The sequence below is a fragment of the Hyperolius riggenbachi genome, chromosome 1 (genome assembly GCF_040937935.1).
Source record: "Hyperolius riggenbachi isolate aHypRig1 chromosome 1, aHypRig1.pri, whole genome shotgun sequence".
In the NCBI taxonomy this organism is placed as follows: Eukaryota; Metazoa; Chordata; class Amphibia; order Anura; family Hyperoliidae; genus Hyperolius; species Hyperolius riggenbachi.
In genome coordinates this window covers 218,500,762-218,520,373 of record NC_090646.1, presented here as the reverse complement: position 1 = coordinate 218,520,373, position 19,612 = coordinate 218,500,762, and the positions used below count along the sequence as shown (strand labels likewise).

General features: G+C 41.4%; 1 protein-coding gene across 4 annotated transcripts in view; it reads right to left on the bottom strand.

The window, feature by feature from the left end:
- Positions 1-19,612, bottom strand: part of SEC24D (SEC24 homolog D, COPII coat complex component) — a 181,688-nt gene that overhangs the window by 26,677 nt on the left and 135,399 nt on the right. For all 4 annotated transcript variants that reach the window (XM_068280585.1, XM_068280593.1, XM_068280612.1 and 1 more), the window contains exons 12-16: positions 13,688-13,879; positions 11,818-11,911; positions 4,805-4,921; positions 4,325-4,495; positions 1,437-1,533 (exon numbers count right to left, since the gene is read on the bottom strand). In XM_068280585.1, the coding sequence (XP_068136686.1) occupies positions 1,437-1,533; positions 4,325-4,495; positions 4,805-4,921; positions 11,818-11,911; positions 13,688-13,879 (671 nt within the window). The remainder of the gene's footprint in view (positions 1-1,436; positions 1,534-4,324; positions 4,496-4,804; positions 4,922-11,817; positions 11,912-13,687; positions 13,880-19,612) is intronic.

Sequence of the window (19,612 nt, the reverse complement as noted above, 5' to 3'; positions counted from 1 at the left end):
TTGCTCCTACGCGCATCATCAGGCTACAGAACCCTTAAGGAGAAACCGTGACCAAGGTTTGAACTCCATCCCAAGCAATCAGTAGCTGATATCCCCTTTCAAATGTGAAATCTTAAACTTTTCTCAAATGGCTCATCAGGGGGCTCTGTATGGCTAATATTGTGCTGAAACCCCTCCCACAGTATGATGTCAGGACCATGGTCCTGACAGTTTCCTGTCTGTGAGCCTTGTTGCATTGTGGGAAATAACAGCTGTTTCCAGCTGCCAAAACTGCATCATCTCTTTCCACAGACATCACTTGCCAGCAGTAAAAATGTCGCCATGTTATAGATGTCAGAATGCAAATCAGGGAGAGGAAAGATTTTACAATGGGCAAACACTAAATCATTTATAAATAATTATTGTAAAAATTAAGCACTTTTTTCATTATTTTATTTTCACTGGAGTTCCTCTTTAAAGAGAAACTCCGACCAAAAATTGAACTTTATCCCAATCAGTAGCTGATACCCCCTTTTACATGAGAAATAGAATGCTTTTCACAAACAGACCATCAGGGGGCGCTGTGTGACTGAGTTTAAGCTGAAACCCCTCCCACAAGAAGCTCTGAATACCGCGGTACTCTGGGCAAACTGCCACAATGTAACAATGTTCACAGACAGGAAATGGGTGTTTACAGCTGTCTGTAACAGCCAGAACAGCTAGAAACAGCTACAGAACCTGCCCACAGTAACAATGTCACCATGTGATAAATGTCAGAATGTGAATCTGGGAGAGGAAAGATTTTACAATGAGCAAACACTGACTAAATCATTTATACATAATAATTGTAAAAATGAAGCACTTTTTTATTACATTATTTTCACTGGAGTTCCTCTTTAAATTATGTTACATATTTTTAACACTAAGGACAACATAACTTGGATCTGCTAATCAGATACTTGCAGTCTAACACTACTGTGGAAGGGTCAGACTCCCTGTCAATGTGTTACTGGTGCCTATGTCCCTCTGGAGAAATTTCCTGTCTTTAAAGGTAACCTAAAGTAAAAAAAAAAAAAATTAGATTAACTCACCTAGGGCTTCCCTCAGCCCCCTGCAGATGATCGGTGCCCTCGCAGCCCCGCTCCGATGGCCCAGGACCCGCCGGCGAACACTTCCGGTATGGCCGTCAGCGGCCGACAGGCATGGGAACGCGAGTGATTGTTCGCGTTCCCAGCCTGTATATCGCCCCCTATGCTGCCATTGCGGCGAAAAAAGCATTCTCCTTCCTGCAACAATAAAATCTTGGTGGTGGTCCTCCAACAATTGTTGAAGGGATAAATAAAAAGTATACTGTAAATATCTTAATGTGTTTTTATGTGCTCCAACTGTAAGCTTTCCAAAACACTTAATCAGATATAATTTAAATTTAATGCGACTGGATAAAACAACACAGATACCTGTACTTGTACGGACTCTCATGATTGCATCAAATCCTATTCGTTTTTCAATATCACTCTTGAGATCATCAATAAATTGCTGTCCATCAGTATGTACCTATAATACAATCAGCCAGCAAAACATATAAACATTATCACCAGCAGGTGGCAGCAAAGCAAAACTTATTGCACACAGTACAGCACATTACACAGCAGCCAGCACAGATCTGACCTTTCCCACCACCCAAAACAGAGTTTCTTTTTTTTATTTTCCAATGCTTTATGCAACATATACGGGAAAGAGGGAAAGCGACGTAACCATGTTCATTCATTTGCTGTTTCCCATTAAAGCAGATGTGTCTTTCTTCTTTCATTATTGAAAATATTAAACCTGTTTCTTTTTCCAGTAATTATGTTATATAAATATACCTGTTTTTCACGGGTTATACCTAACGTACAGTCTGAGTACGACTACCTCACAAAATTCTTCAGCTCTCACTTATGGTGCCCATATACGGTACAAGAAAAACTATCGATTTTTCCATTTATTCGACCAAAACGATCAAATGGAATGAAAGCAAAAAATAATCTTTTTTTTTCGATCAAGAAAAATGATCAATTATCCCTTCTGATTGGACATGTTGGAAAAATCTTTATATTCCATCTAACGGAATAATCAAACAAAATTATTTAATCGAAGAAAAAATGAAAAAGTTGTACCATGTATGGGTACCATTAGAGACAATCAAGTACATTGTCTTTCTTTGTACCGTGTACTGCAGGATACCGCTCACTCATTGGTTGACCATCAATCCTCCTCCTTTCTCGATAAAACAGCACAGTTGATACAGTGCTTGTTCCCAAAATGGTCACCCCAAATATCTATTACTGTGTATACAAGGCTTTGGACAAGTGTTACATTCTTCTGCAGGGTTTGTGTTACGGGTTGTGACATGTGAGATGTACTGGTTTTTTTTGGACTATAAGACTCACTTTTTCTCCCCCAAAAGTGGGGGGAAAAAAACTCATTGCATCTTATAGTGCAAATGCTGGGGTTTCCTGACTTGTGAACACCTGCCAATACAAACCTCCAACCTGCTACAATGTCAGGGACTCCCTGTATTGTGCCCCAGCCAGAGGTAGGACACGGGGACAAACGGAGGAGACAGGGAGACGCAAAGGGGCATAGAGGAGAACACGAGGAGAGAGGCGGACACATGAGGAACACAGGAGGACACAAAGAGGCATTGAGGAGGGCACAGAGGGGCATTGAGGAGGGCACAGAGGGGCATAGAGGAGGACACAAGAAGGACATAGGCAGACACATGGGGGACACACAGGACACGAGGGGGACAGAAGACACAGGGAGACACAAGAGGTACAAGGGGGCATGAGGTACAAAGGGGGCATAATCCACAAGATGCCCCTTCACCATGGATGCACCAGGTTTAGTATATATATTTCTTCCCGTTTTTTGTCCTCTAAACCTAGGTGTGTCTTATAGTCAGGGGCGTCTTAAAGTCCGAAAAAAATAGTAATTGGAATGTACTAAAGGCCCGTACACACGCTCAATCAATGTAGCCCAACAGGTATTAAGACCCGATCCCTCGAATGACATTGCAGTGCCGAGGCTGTGCTGACTTTCAAGCATGCAATATGTTCTGTTCTATGCAAGGGGGCGGAGTGGCGTGGAAGTGACATTGCGGGGCGACCAGGGTATGTGAGGAGAACAATGCTATCATTCGTTGCTCGGCCAAAGTTTTCCGCCATGACGGACCACTGGCTGAGCAGTCAGGTGACGTCGGGGGCTGCCGTACACACACTGGATTTCATGACAGAAGCGGTCTTGGCCAAGTTTAATTTGGCATGTGTACGATTGACGGTTACTGCACTCCTGATGCTAATCAAGAATTTGGTAATTGTTACATTAATGTGAGGTTTCAAGTAAGATTTTGGTTACTGTTAGGAGCTGGGTGAAGGATTTGTGTTACATGTGGCTTATGCAAGTGTTAGGTACTCTGTAGGGGCACGGATCTTGTTAGAAGTATTGTACATTAGGCTTAAGGTCAGACATACAGTAGGCCTTGATAGTGATATCTGTAAGATAAACTGAGCTATTTGTTATCAGCAACCAAATCATTGTACCAGACGGCTCTTAAGGCCTGTACTCACTGGTAGATGGAACGAGGAACGCTTAGCGACGCGACCTGACTAATGAGGATTCCCCGATCCATCTTCCTACTTGTGGGAACTTGCGACGCCACAGGACAGAAATGAACGAGAGTTCAAAAGATCGCAGCACCTTGCACGGGAGTCAATGAGGATCTTGTGACCGTTGTAAATGCTGTGCATCGCGTAACCCCGTTCACTTAATCGCACACATGCACCCATGTCACAAAATCGTGGAAACGATCGCTCATCACGCAAAAACTCACCAGCTAAAGGAAAAATAATTTCAAAAAGTGCAATATGGGTATGTAGCTTGAGTATGAAACTCTATGCTAACCCCTTTTGCTATTTGGCAGTTTGGCACTCTTACCAGCCAAAGAAAAAGAGTAGGGATGATCTGAAAATTCAACTTTAGGTGCCTTTTAGCTCTGTGGGAAGCAGAATTACTGTAGGCAGAACCGGATTTTTGTGCAGGATTAATAAATAATTACCTGACAATCATGCTGACAGGTAACAGTTATTAACATTCAGAGATTTGATTAGTCATGTGGAAGTTCTAGTTCAGCTCTCTGGAGTCAAATCTCTAAAAGTAAATAACATTTTCCCCAATATGGATCCAAGCACCAATCTCAACTTTCTTGTCATGCAGAATTTTAAAAATGACTTGTTTCACCTCATACAAGTCTGTCAAACTCATAACCAATAAAATGCATTGCATTTAAAAAAAAGCAATGATTTACCTGGAAATTGCTATATTTGTAAAGAGTCCCTCCTGTGAGCATTGACACCAAGCCCATGGATGCCACATCAGCAAACTGGTTGGGGAACAAGAAAAGGTCCACACAGCACCCGTTGGAAACACATTCCTTAGCCAGATTTTCATAAATGTTGGCTTGAGGCAGAAAGAGAGTCTGAAAAAAAAAATCTCCATTAGTGATTTCATGGACAACTCTGTTTAAGATGAAACAAATAAAGCTCTGAAAATAGTTGTGCCACATGCCAGTAGGAAATACTTCAGTAAGCATGGCAAAACTGTACATACAGGTGTGCAAGTCCCATGGGACAGTCTGAGATGAGGTTCTGAATGGATATTGGCCAGTGGCTACAAAGCCAACAGTGGGCCCCTGTGCATAATAAATGATCAAATAAACCAACAATGAAGACAGTACAGTCAATTATGTTACAAAGTTCTCACAGAAAGTTATAATAAAAAAAGATACCTTTTCTTTATCTGTGTTAACCAGCCTTCTATCATCTCTGTTCTTCAGTTTCCCAGGGGCTTCTGCAGTAGGAAGTGATGAATGAAAGATGAATAGCTTCCCTGCACATTCTGCTGCCTGCCACCGGAAACAAAGCATGTATGAGGTAAGTGATAGGGAGGGCTGAGCGTGACCATGATAGTAAAGTGTTACCATGTCTATTGGAATACCTACATTAAGCATATATACCTTAATGTCTACAAAATTAACAAAAATGTGGAGTTATGATATCGCCTACTAGTTGTATAGGTGCAGCTGTAATTAGCTCTAAATGCCAGTCTGTTAAAGCGGACCTGAACTCAGACCTCCTCTCTGCTCTAAAAGATACACAACAGCATAATAATCTGTAAACAAAAAAACATTTCTTCGTCACAGCCAATACAAATCCTAAAATAAATCTGCACAGTTTCTACTTCCTGATTCTTGGAAGCAGACATATTATTTACAGCCTGTGCTTTCAAATGGGCTTATCTGCTTATCTACCATAGGCAGTCATGTGACACAGGAGAGGATCAAATTACAACTTGAGATTAGACACGAATGAGGGGAATTACATCCTAAACTTTCTGAATACATACAGGATGCATATCTCTATGTTTTCCTTATGTCCTGTGCAAGAGTCCAGGCCCACTTTAACAAGTTTTCACTGATGTGGAACCTGGGAGAATTAAATTGTTGTTAAACCTCTATGGATTTCCAGTAACCCTTAGATAGTTATCACAATAAAGCCACAGTTACATGGAGATTATAATGTAATTTATCACGTTATGGATCATTTATTTCCAGAATTTATATAGTAGTGTTGATACAGTACGCCACACTTTACATACTACAAAAGCATAGTCATATGATCGCTATAGTCACATACAGTATGGTCAGTGCGGTCAGTCACCAGTAAATCTTCCAGCGTGTGTGTAGGAAGTGGGTTCGAGCCAAACGGCCTGGAGGAAACCCAAACACACATCATAAGAACATCAACACGCGAAAATGGGATTCATACTGCACAGCCACCCTGCTGTTCAGATAATGGTCTGCACATTTCACTACAGCTATATGAAAATGATTAGGTCTATGCTTTTCCACACGCAAGATAGATCTCAGCCAACGATGCCTATTGGGGTCGCCTCTGCTAAGAATCTAGTGCTTAGTGTGTCTACAGCAGCCTGCCATCGTCTCAGCTATGGGCATGCTGAGACTATTGTTCTTCTACACACCCTGTGCCACTCCATTGTGTGCTGCACCATCACACCTTCTCCTCCCTCCATTGCAACAGAATGTGTTGCTAACCTGTAGGTTATCAATGCAACTGCACAGAACTCGCCCCCAAACTATTGCCTGAGGTATTGAGTTCTGAGCCCAGTTATTGTGTGTATGTATGATCCTCTAGTTTTCATCCCATTGCAGAAATACAAGGGTCATCCAGAAATGAAGAGCCATTTGTGTTTATCTACCATGCAAGGTATTCTTTCAGTACATTTAGCAGGTTAACCTCTTCATTCCCTGCATCGCTTGTCACTTGACTGCAGAACGCCAGTATCTGCTTTTACAGCAGCATTAACATGACACCCCCCCTTTCCTCAATCCCTCTAACGCATAGGTGAGAAGTGTAATGCTACTATAAAAAAGCGATTAAAAAAACCTTGTAAAAAGATATAATAAATGCTTAAATAAAGGAAGTGATTATATGAAGAAATAATCAGAAGATATTCTGGCCTTTATTTAACTTACCTTTTCTCCTACAATTTCTCCTAGGAGATAATTTTTAATCTTCTGTTTAAAATACTTTTTCAGCACTTCCAATTTAAAAAAAAAGTCCCAAAAAGTATGTAAAAAAGTACTGTCAAAATTATTCTGAGCATTTTCTTGCTTGCTCTTGGCGTAAAAGGCATTTTATTGATAAGGTGTGAAATATCACCTAGGAGAAAACTCAGGAGGAAAAGTGAATTGAATAAGGGCTAGTGTATAAAAATAAATAAATAAAATGTTTCCTTAATTGATTAAATGAAAATGGCTGTCACTTTCCAGAGGACCCCTGTATTCATTTTTGTGAATACTATAAACACAACTAATTTTCAGTCTTAGTTAAACACAGTCCACTAAGTTTAATCTGAAGTACTCTTCTGTAAGGCTGAGCTCTCTGCAGGACATTTGTTAAAGGACAACCACTGGCAGAATTCAGTAATAAACGAGCTATGAAGCTGCTTGTGATCATATTTTGCTTTTTCATGAACTCCCTGACAGGAAAGGTGATGATCACAATAGATTTCAGCTACTATAAACCTAAGTGCCTGCTTGATATATATCTTTAGTATAGTGGCTGAGAGCTGGAGGAGCTGTAGTTCAAATGCTTGCAAACAACAAAATACCAAGCCGACATAGCCTGATAAGAATGACTTCTACGTTGACTGAAGAGCTCCATTAGGAGAATACCCTCAGCTTTCACAGTTTATAAACAACTGTCTTAGCTTTGTGGGCTGTATAATGGAATACAATGTGTGACATGAAAGAATGTAAATATGCTACATTCCTAAATGATATGGCCAATGCTTTTTAGTTAAAAACATTAATGACAAATGCAAGACAGCACTTTCATGAGAAACACGGGTGAAATTCAGCACATTGCTCCCATATTCACAGGTAAGCCTGCTGCATCCACATTTACCACTTGTGGTAATAGGCTGCAATTATTAAATATGCAAATTCCACACAACAGGAATCTAGGAAACTGTCCTGTCATTGTTACTGCATTACAAAATAATGCTTGGTGCCTGTGTACAGGCCAAGTTAAGGAATAACTATTACCTAGGGCAATGTTTTCCACAGTGTAATTTCACATTATTGTGTTGTCGCAGCGCTGGTGGTCTCTTGGCATCCGGCACCCTCCAAGTATTTTATCTCTCCTCTCCCACCAGGGCCGGGCCGAGGCATAGGCTGGAGAGGCTCCAGCCTCAGGGCGCAGTGTAGGAGGGGGCGCACAATTAATTCACTTGTCATTCCTAATTGTGTTTGAAGCAGTAAGAAATAAGAAAAGGGGATACATAGCAGTGACTGCAAGCCAGATAACTAGATATTAAGGTGTTGGGAGGGTTGGGGGCCCTGAGGCACCTCTTAGTCTAATAGCAATCAGTGTGTGATGGCTGGGGTGGCAGGGATGGAGGGGCGCACTTTGGTGTCTCAGCCTTGGGTGCTGGAGGACCTTGTCCCTGCTCTGTCTCCCACACTGCTCCACTGCTGGACATGCATGCTCTGCTATCCATCTTATCATATCTGTCTTTTCCTCTCTCTCTCCTGCAATCTCCTTCATCACCAAGTAGCTAATCAAAGATTCACCTTACTCAGGGGCGCCGCGAGGCATAAAGCGAACCAAGCGGTCTCTTGGGGCCTCAAGATCGTAGGGGCCTCGGCGGCTCAGTGACGTCCGCGTGACGTCACTGTTTTCCCGCAGACCCGCGGGGCTGGCAGAGCAGAGTAGGGCAGGGCTACGGGAAGATGGCCGCCGCCGAATGCCCTGCTCTGGAGACTATGTCTCCAGTACAGGGCTTCGGGTGGCCATCTTCCCGTAGCCCTGATTCAATCAGCGCGGGAGATTGGAGGAGGGAGGGAGCTCCGTGGGAACTGCGCGCCTGAGGAGCCGGCCAGGAGAGGAGACGGGGAGAGAAGACTTCTGCCAGTGCCAGGTGAGTAAATTCTTTTCTTTTTGCAGCTCTGAAAATGTGCCCTAATAGTGTTTGATTTCTGCTGAACTGTGCCCTAATAGTGTTTGATTTCTGCTGAACTGTGCCCTAATAGTGTTTGATTTCTGCTGAACTGTGCCCTTATAGTGTTTGATTTCTGCTGAACTGTGCCCTAATAGTGTTTGATTTCTGCTGAACTGTGCCCTAATAGTGTTTGATTTCTGCTGAACTGTGCCCTAATAGTGTTTGATTTCTGCGGAACTGTGCCCTAATTGTGTTTGATTTCTGCTGAACTGTGCCCTAATTGTGTTCGATTTCTGCTGAAAATGTGGCCCTAATTGCGTTTGATATCTGCTGAAAATGTGGCCCTAATTGCGTTTGATTTCTGCTGAACTGTGCCCTAATTGCGTTTGATTTCTGCTGAACTGTGCCCTAATTGCATTTGATTTCTGCTGAAAATGTGCCCTAATTGCGTTTGATTTCTGCTGAAATGTGGCCCTAATTGCGTTTGATTTCTGCTGAAAATGTGCCATAATTGCGTTTGATTTCTGCTGAAAATGTGCCCAAATTGCGTTTGATTTCTGCTGAAATGTGGCCCAAATTGCGTTTGATTTCTGCTGAAAATGTGGCCCATTGCGTTTGATTTCTGCTGAAAATGTGCCCAAAATGTGTTTGATTTCTGCTGAAAATGTGCCCTAATTTCGTTTGATTTCTGCTGAAAATGTGCCCAAATTGCGTTTGATTTCTGCTGAAATGTGGCCCTAATTGCGTTTGATTTCTGCTGAAAATGTGCCATAATTGCGTTTGATTTCTGCTGAAAATGTGCCCAAATTGCGTTTGATTTCTGCTGAAATGTGGCCCAAATTGCGTTTCATTTCTGCTGAAATGTGGCCCAAATTGCGTTTCATTTCTGCTGAAATGTGGCCCAAATTCTGTTTGTTTTCTGTTGAAATGTTGCACAAATTGCGTTTGTTTTCTGCTGAAATGTTGCACAAATTGCGTTTTTATTTTCTGGTGTCTGGGGTAAGTGTTGCTGCATTTATTATTTAATGATCATAGTTGGCTATATTTGCTGTGCTACTGTTAAGCTCCGCCCATACAATGTCATGGCCAAATCCATCTCTCGGCGCGGCACGCTGCGCGCGCCTCAATCACCCCCACATCCATTTTCCCTGCAAACAGCCCCGCCCCAATCCGCCCTCCAGCTTCCCCCACATGTCATGGCCACGCCCACCTATGCGGGATAGCCACGCCCATTTTTCGCCACGGCGCAGGATGAGGCCACTTCCTACAGTCCACTTGGGGCCACAAAAACCTTAGCTGCATCCCTGACCTTACTGACTGAACAGTGGATGAAAAGTAGTGGTACAGAAGGGAGGTAGCTGCAGGAGTCATTACACATTATTCTGTTGTGGCAGCGCTGGTGGTGGTTTCTTGGCATCTGGCACCCTCCAAGTATTTTCCCTCTCCTCTCCCACACTGCTCCACTGCTGGACATGCATGCTGTGCTCCCCATCTAGTCATATCTGTCTTTTCTTTTCTCTCCTGCAACCTCTTCCATCACCAAGTAGCTAATTCACCCTATTGACTGAACAGTGGATGAAAAGTAGTGGTACAGAAGAGAGGTAGCTGCAGGAGTGGACTCATCAAGGTGGGGTGCGGAGGCAATGGATGATCACTGAGACAGGGTTATGTCACTGAAGATGTGTTTCAGGAAATAGACAAGTGAGGATGCACACCTCAAATGTAAAAGTTATGAGTGCAATAGTAATCAATTAAAATGATTCTGGGTGCTGCATCATAAATAACAATGAACCATATATATACACAATGAGATACGCACACCATGCAATTTTGGTTGCACCAAAATTGCATGGTGTGCGTATCTCATTGTATATATATATATATATATATATATATATATATATATATATATATATATATATATATATATATATATGTGTGTATATATACTGAAGATGTGTATCTCACTAAGGGGTCTGTCATTTACTGACAGTTCTGTCATCAGAGCAGTCTGTATGAATACAACCATGCGATTCCTGCTGGGAGTCAGCCAAGCAATTGGATACACTACCCCTATCGACGAAATGCATTCAATAAGACCGTTCAACTGGACTTTCAGTCCATAAATGTCAAACGGTATAGCATCCTTTATAAAGGTAGGCTTCACAAAACTGAAAACAACATTTCAGGCATGGAGCCCTTTGTCAAGTGTCAGTGGGATCTGTGACTCACCGAAGGAGTCACTCACGGAAAGTCTGTCATCAGAAGTTTCTGCATGCACTGAGGCATCTGTCACTGGACATCTGTGACTCACTCAGGTTGTCACTCACTGGACATTTCTGTCACTGAACATCTGTCACTTAATGAACAGTCTGTCACTCACTAGACATTTACCAACCTCAGGGCAAACTGGATGGTTTCTTAACAGGCTTTCGGACCAGTAGTCTCTGGCCCTTTAAGGACCAGAGACTTTTTGGTCAGAAAACAGGGATCACCAACGTCATGCCACATGGACCCGTCTCTCTCACCATTTGCGCTGCTTTCCCATTGCTGAAGCCCACTCGCTCTGCTGTCAGTATAACAGCAGAGCTCCGTGAGCTAGGCAGGAGACGATTTCATTGGCTTCTGACCCTGTGATCACTGTAAGCCAATCACAGCCCATCACAGTGATCACAGAGTCAGAAGCCAATGAAATTGGTTCCTTAATGGCTCATAATGACAGCAGAGAAAGTGGGCTACAGCGGCGGGAGAGAAGTGGTAGCGGCAGGCGCTTGTGACGCGATAATTGAAATCTATGCTCTGGCAGGAATAATGGGTCCCAAACAGGGTATAGATTTCAATTAGCAAGGACCAGAAGCAGTTAAATTAACGCTGTAGAGTACTATTATGCTATTAGGGTTTTTATATGAAACAGATCGTGTTACGTCACTGTGGTGTGTCACAAAGTGATGGAATGTCATTGTGGTGTGTAACAACTGGAAAAAGAATGAGAACCACTTGCATTCTGCAAATACCAACAGTGAGATGACTCATGCCAGGGTTCTATTTTATGAAGCCTTTGGTATCTTCTAGTCTTGCCCGCATGTTTTGCCATAGAAGGGCCTATTTTTAATCTCATTTCTGTGTTGAAACAGGTCTGCTTGTGTTGATGCAGGTTCATTAAATGGGAACAACAGATGTTTAGTCAACAAAAAATAAGGGTAGGCTATGGAAGCAAATAATCTCACAAAGTTCCAAAACAAAACTAGTGTGTATATATGCCAAAAGCATCCTAACCTTTAAGGCCTCCATGCCAGCCTGGATTACAGGAGCAAAGACCGTCTCGCTCTCATTTGTGTCTGCAAACATGTCTGGAATCTGTCCAAGCAGGCTGTAAGATACAAAGAGGCCGTTGAGTGCAAACGTTAACAATACAAAAAAACATAAAACGTTTTAGTCCATGTTAATGGTTGTTTCACAGCACTGGGGATATCAGATCTAGACTTTTTCATTAGGTGTTTCTGGCGAAGCTGGAGTGGGATTATGGTGAAGTGCTGAGGGAGGGGTGGGGGATTATTACGACTACAATGCACATCACCCTAGCAATGCTTGCGTTACTTAGGTAAACGCGGGTTATGCTAATTAGGTGACACGCACTACGCTATTAGTGATAGAAACAGTACCTGCTCTTGCCAATCATATTGTAGGTTAGTGACTCAGGGTCCATGAGAGAAGCAGTGCTGTATGCACAAAATAAGCTAATTGCTGACTAAACTGTACTGCATATATAAACACAGAATTTGTGCTCCAGCACCACACACTTGGGTGAGTGAAAGCTTTAACCTACCCTGGTTCAATAAGTAGATAATGCAGTTCAATGTGGATAATGGACATTTTCTGTTAAGCAAACCGCTGCATGTCTAATATTATATTTAAAGCCCATTCCCGAGGGGGGGGGGGGGCAACACCATCTCCCTGTGCAAAAGAGTTTATATTTTTAATTCTAAATCACTTCTGAGCTTTAGTATTCACATTACTACCAAGGTCCAACACACTGCCAAGGTCCTTCTGGACGCTGCCTCTCTCCTTGGGCCAGTAGTGGGGGAAGATAATTTTTCTTTATAGCTTTGCCAATTTTAAAATCCCCCGTGGCCACCTCTCAGAATCTCCTTCAGGAGGCATGGTTGGGTAATAAGGCTGGGTAATGCCCTCTCCCAATAAGAACACCGAGAGGCAGCCCAAATGAAGCTGCAAGGACAATGAGGTGCTGTAACAGAGATAATGGAATGCACCATGTGTCCCGTGACTTTGGCTTTCTTGACCATTTTACAGCTACAGTATATACTGATGTTTGTAATGCACACAGTTATCTGTTTTGCTCAGCGGGGAGAACATTAGAACATTTCTAGCTGATAACTACTGAAGGGCAAAAAAATGCTTAAAAAAAGTATAAAAATACATGTAAAATACATAGCAAAACAAAAGTTTGCCTTCTTAAAACAAAAGCCATTTGTGATTATTCTGAATCGCAAAGTCCTTCTGTTTTAAGAAGGCAAACTTTTATTGTGCTTAACATTTTAGTAAGAGGGCTTTTCGGTCCTTTGTAGCTTCTTACACACTCTAACACCATGAGCTTGCTGGGAAATCTGTAACTCTGGGTGTTCCAAGTCCTACTCCATAGAGCCACATTAATTCATGCCATGCACTAATGAGGATCAACCAATCCAAAACAGTCTGTATGCATGTTGGATTATTCTGGCTCTGTACAATTAACAAACTGACACATCATTGCATTCCAGTAATTCTGGAGGTGTGGCTAGTTTACAGGGACAACAAGGGATAATTTGCATATTCAGCAGTAATGCATTGTGGGAGACATCATATGCTCACTCCAAGCTGAATTATCGCAAATTACTTCTGTTTTAAGAAGGCACACTTCTTGCTGGGTAGTCTGTAACTAAATGTAATACAAATTATTCTTATTCAATTCTAGTCCAAATTTACAATGTACATAATCTACCTGAGGAATACATACGTTCTTGATTTGCAGGAAGATTGGCCGTACTATATTGTAATGAACTGTTTAAAGGACATCACATATGTAATGGTAATTTAAATGTGTAATACATGTATTTACTGTCTAGTTTAGAATAGAAAAGCACATTACTTGTTAATGACTGATCTGGATTCACTGAAATTGACAAGGAATCCATCCAAGAGAGGCAGGAAGACCTCAGCCGTGTCCGTTACCACCATCATCTGAGGCTGGGCCAGGTTACTGTTTACATTGTAGAAGTGCAGGACCTTGTTGTATGTGACAAACCCCACACGGATAGCAGACTGCTCTGCATTCTCCTCCCTGCAAACACAACAAACAAAAGCTTCCAGGTTAACAATCCAATAATGTCAGGTATATATTATATCATTCAAAGGTATGAAATCAAATTATGAAAAACATAATTAAAGGACTACTATTGCAAAAAAAAACTGTAAAATTTAAAATACACATACAAATAAGTATGTTTCTTCCTGAGTAAAATGAGCTATAAATTACTTTTCTCCTATGTTGCTGTAACTTACATCTCTTCATGGGGGATTCTCAGTATTTCATTTTTTTTTTTACAAAAGCACTCCCTGGAAACTGGAAAGTATCTATACAAAGATGCAAGCTTGCCCCTTACCTGTTGTTTTGCCTCACGGGAAGGGTTTTTAAACCCTCTAACTTCGATCACCACCGTAGTGTTTAAAATGAATTGCAGCAAAACATGAGGAAAGGTTCAATAATAATATTTATTGAGATACAATCTTGTTATAATAACTATCTAGGCTTGCAGAATCATAGTTTAAGTGTTAGTTGTTATTAGTAAGCATGTATCAACATTTCTTTACCAAGTGTTGTAACAATATCACCCATGGAAGAGGGGATTCCGTCAATCCTCCGTAGGGAAAAACACCTGGCGACACAATCCATCACGTCTGTTGGTCTCAGCAAAGTCCCGGAGTCCAGGCATTTGCCTAACCCAATTATACTCCCTAAACCATAAAACACGCAAGCGCATATTCGGTCGCTGTCGTAGGCGCGTGTTCACAGTACAAATCTATGATATCCGCTTTTGCGCAATACAACACAGCCGAGTGTGGATACCTCGTGCTCACTGAATGGGAAAACAATGGCTTACTTAGTACGCCTGCGTATCTCATGCACCATTATCCCACGACTACCCGCTCAAACTGGCTGTAGCAGTATTCAGGAATGCATCAACATTCTTCACTGAACCCAAATAGCATCCAGGACATCTAGGATTGAACTCATATAATACCCAGGTACTGAACTCCAGTAACCAGAAGCAAAGACATATAAGAGTGAACACTAAACATACACACATACGACATTCATGTCACTTGTGTATCTCACCTCTGCGCACACTATTCTGGCAGTTGGACAGAGCAACTGGCGTTCACTAAGTGCTTTTAAAAATAAAGAAAACCATGAGAATCCCCCATGAGGAGATGTAATTTATAGCACATTTTTCTCTGGGAGAAATGTCCTTTTTATTATGTGTTTTAAAGTATTTTACTTTTTTTTTGCGATAGTGGCCCTTTAAAGAATTTTGTGTGATTACTGTATTCTGTCACGATATCAAAATCAGATACAAATTATGTACATGGTCACTGTAGTTGATATGACAATGTAACAGCCACTCCTGCTTTTTCTTTTATAGAAAGAGCTTGGGAAGATGAAGGGCCATTTTCTTGTGACTTATCTTGAAAACCATGTTTAGTATAAAACAGAACTCTATTGTTAGAAAAATCAACAAGTGACTAAACAAAGGTTAAATGAAAGCAGCTGTTTTGCAATGCTTGTGCAGATTTTTCCTTGAGATAAAAGGCAAATTCAAAAGCCTAATGTACAAAGCACTATCATCATACCATAAAGACAAAAGAAAACTAAAACATTTTATATTCCAACTTCCCCTTGTTTTATGGAGAAAACATAACAGAGAGCTGCTTATGTAAAACTGGACTGGCACCTTGATCTTGTTTATGAAGATAATTTATTTTATCATTTGCCCAGGCCACATAGGTTTTGACTGTTTGTGAACCACTACAGACACTTGGTATACAAAGGTATTGTGATGTGTAGCAACTTTTCTGCAGCAGTTACATCCAGTGGTGCAATAGTGGATGTTGTCCTGTTTGGTGTGCGGTGTGTGCTCTTGAGAAAGCTCTGTGTTTGAGGGTATAATATGTTGAGTATGGTCAGGCCATGCTAGGGAGTTGTACGGCCCTAATGCACTGGAATGGGAGGTTGCTATAACAGCCAGGACTACTGTATATTCAGTACATGGTAAGCAGCTGGAAGGCAGAGAGAGTCCCTGCCTGCCATACAAATATAAGAGGAGAGCTCTGTGTACCAGGGGAAGTTTACTGCTTCTGAAAGTGAAAGCTTTACTACATATTCTGGTGTTCTGTGCAAAGAAGAGAGAGAGGAGAATTGGCACTGCAAATTGCTCTTTTTAATCCAGGGTGTAGCATAACACAATCCAATACATGGTAAACAAAATGTGACATACCAGTGCTTAGGAAAGCGGTGCAGTAGTGGTGGGTGCTGGGCACAAGTATTGTGTTATGCTACACCCTAGATTAAAAACAGCATTTTGCAGTTCCGATTCTCCTCTCTCTCTTCTTTGCTCAGTATTGGACTGCCTCAATCAGAGCACGCTAGCTGTACCAGAGTGTCTTGAAGTGTGTGCATCCTGCCATATCCCTCTATATCACAGCTGCTTACTGTATTGCCGACTCTTTACTTCCTTCACTGCTGAATATTCCGATTTTCTGCCCATTAAACAACGCAGTTAATTTTTTGAACATTTTGGTCACACAGCTGTTATTCACAACAACTAAGGAAGGCACGTATGCACTAGTGTGAATGGGTGTGTGTGCGTGTGTGCTTATGTGGTATAGCGTGATTTGGGCAGGAGCACTTCTGAGTATTGTCATATATAGTTAGGGGTACCAGGTACCTCATTAGAGCAATATTTATGTTTTCTGTTTTTAATTTCACATACGATTGTATGACTGTTGAATCATCAAGGGGTGACTTATTAGTAGTACACAAAATAAACTTTCAAAAAAAATCTCTAGCAGTGAATCCTTTTTATACCTGATATATGCACTAGTTATACTTATCTCTTTCTGACATTCACGACTCCTGTAAAGAAACTGCCAAACCTGAAAATGCGCGCTCTCTTCCCACGATTTCTGCAATGAACGTTTATTTGTATCTGATTGCTATGTGTGCTGTCCCTGGCTACAATAAATAAGTTCATGGACAAACCACAATTCCCCATCATCAACATGATGATTTGAAGATAACAGAGAGGTAACTGAAACTGAAGCATTTCCGTCATGTTACAGGATTCTGAAGGCTCATGTATAGACGTGATGCTCTGGTGGTTTTCCAGTAAAAACTTGAAGCATGCCCAAAACATGATTCAGTGTTCATACCAAAGAGCCATTATCGCATGTTGTTCTTTCACTCCAACTAAGTAGGGCAGTAATTGCATTTCTCCTATGGGAGATGTCAAGGGGTTTTCTAAAGTGAGGTCATGACTGCTTAGCATCCTTCCAGAACAGAGACTTTTTTTCCTGTGCAAATCAAATCATTGCATTTACTGATTCAAGGCTTGTATTATTTATCCACATTGCAAAATATTCAGCTATTAGCATCAGTTCTTTTCATCCATCGTTATTTAAAGAAACGTCTCTTCAGTCGTGACATTCTATAATTGCACTGTGCAGAACAATCTGGTGTTGCAATCCAGGAGAAAAAAATGAATTTCTTTAACTCTAGCAACAAGACTATAAATCATTCCTGTGTTGCTTTTACAGGATCTGGCATGTATTCCATAATCACCCTTCAGTTCAAATACTTGTAGCCGTAATCTGACTGCTATTTCATGCATTGTTAGCAATTGTACAGAAGGTGGTGGTAGAGTTGTCTTTAAGCTATGCAGACTGCAAGTACCGTACATTGCGCCTACAATAAATGGTGAGAATATGCAGAGACCGAGAAAAGTCCTATGTTACATGGCTATGGCTTCAATTCATCAAAGGGTGTTCGATAACAAAATCCCAGTCCTTAAAATACCGCATTCGGTATTTTACACTTCACTGTGCTAATTCATCAATATTTTCCCATGTGTGGTAGAGGTTCGTTAAGTTACCGAAGTACTACGGCTTCAGTTCATCAAAGGCTGTTAGATAACAGCAGAGTGGTGCAGAGCAGCTTGGAATGTCTCTGTGTTGTTACAAGCTGATAACAATAGAAGGCATCCAGACATCCCTTTACATGTAAACGTGTGTTATATTTACTGTTACTTATACTGCCTCTGCTGCTCTGAATCTGTCCATCAGTGTTTCTTAACATTTTACTTATTTGCTACAACGTAGATAAACTTCCTGGAGACATTACAAATGCCATGCTTGGTGATTTCACCACCAGCATCTTTGTATATTCAAACAGGGACTCAAAGGGTTAAACCACCGAAGGACATCTGGGGATATCTTTTGTCCCGTTCTCTCTGCTCACTGCCTGGGAGGTCTGGAAGCTTGTGTGGAGAAGCCTGTGACCTATCAGCACCTATCAGCAGCACTTGCAGGAGAACAGGGCTGTTTCTATTGGCTGCCTGCTCCTGTTAATCATGAAAACATTCACACAGAAGGCTTTCGAAGCCTGTAACGACAGGGGAGAGCTGGAGATAAACACCGAATGTGCTAGCGAATGTGGTAACCTTGATGAATTAACATTTACTGACATTTGCTGACATGTGTTGAGCACAAGTCGGTAATTTATCTCATTGCTCTGTCATTTCAGCTTCTCATTCGGTAACAGCTTTGATGAATTAACATTTTCTTAAGTGCTCCGTTAACTCAGCTGTTTTCAGCATTACCGAATGCGGTAATGCTTGATGAATTGAAGCCTATATCTTTGTTATTGCATCAAACATTTCCCTAGATACATACATTCATCTCAAGAAAAGTAATAAATGTCCATGTAAAGTTTAAAAGATAATAAATACACCTCGTTGCCTGCGTAAAGAGATTGCCTTTTTAAAAATAGCCAAGCACACTAATCTATAAATGTCCATATGAAACCAATAAATACTCAGCTTATTAGCAGGATTTTGCTATAAAATATTTACAAGATTGACTTTACAGTAAGCTAGTAAGTTGCAACTATTAAATGTCCATTCTTCCTGTAGAATTTAAAGCACTAGTTCCTACACAGTTTATCATTTGTATGCAAGTAGTACATTACCAATACTTTAAATTAATAATGCATAACAATGAGATGGCTGTGATATAGCCCCAAATCACAACATTTCTATCACCATGCTTTACAGTTGGCTTAATGGAAATCTTAAGTTAAAAAAAAAAATAAGTTAAAAAAAAAAAGCAGTTTAGCTTTCCTGAGGCTTCTTGAAGCCCCCTACAGTCATCCTGTGCCTGTGCCATCCTTTCGCAACCCTCTAGCCAGCAGCAGAGACTCCATCATAGCTGGCCAGCCATGCGCCTTCTCAGTGCATCCCCATGCACGGCAGCATTCAGCACATGCGCAGTATGGGAAATTCACCACTGTGCATGCGCAGAAGGCTCCCGGAAATGTGATCAGGGTGAGCAGTAGCCTGTGACTAGCCACAATCAGCCAGCTTTGATGAGGTCACGGCTGTTGGCTGGAAGGCGGTGAAAGGATGGCGCAAAGGATGACTGCAGGAGGAAGTCTGGTGAAGTGCAGTCTTTGATTTTCATAAAAGAAAAAAAAACTCCTCTACGGATTTTCATTTGTAAATGTACTAAAGGCAGACTTGTGCACTTTGATGTCAACAGCAGTGAAAACTGCCTGTAGATCATGAGAGTGAATTCTGTGTACTTGTAGACCTCCCTAGGGACAGATATAATCTGTGTAAGGGCTGCAAATTTTGGCCACCTTTATCTTTGACAAATTCAGGCAAGGTTTGGTGGCTAATGTAGCTTTTTCGCTAGGGATATGAAATCTAACCCAAAAAAGTTTTACAAGTACATAAACTCT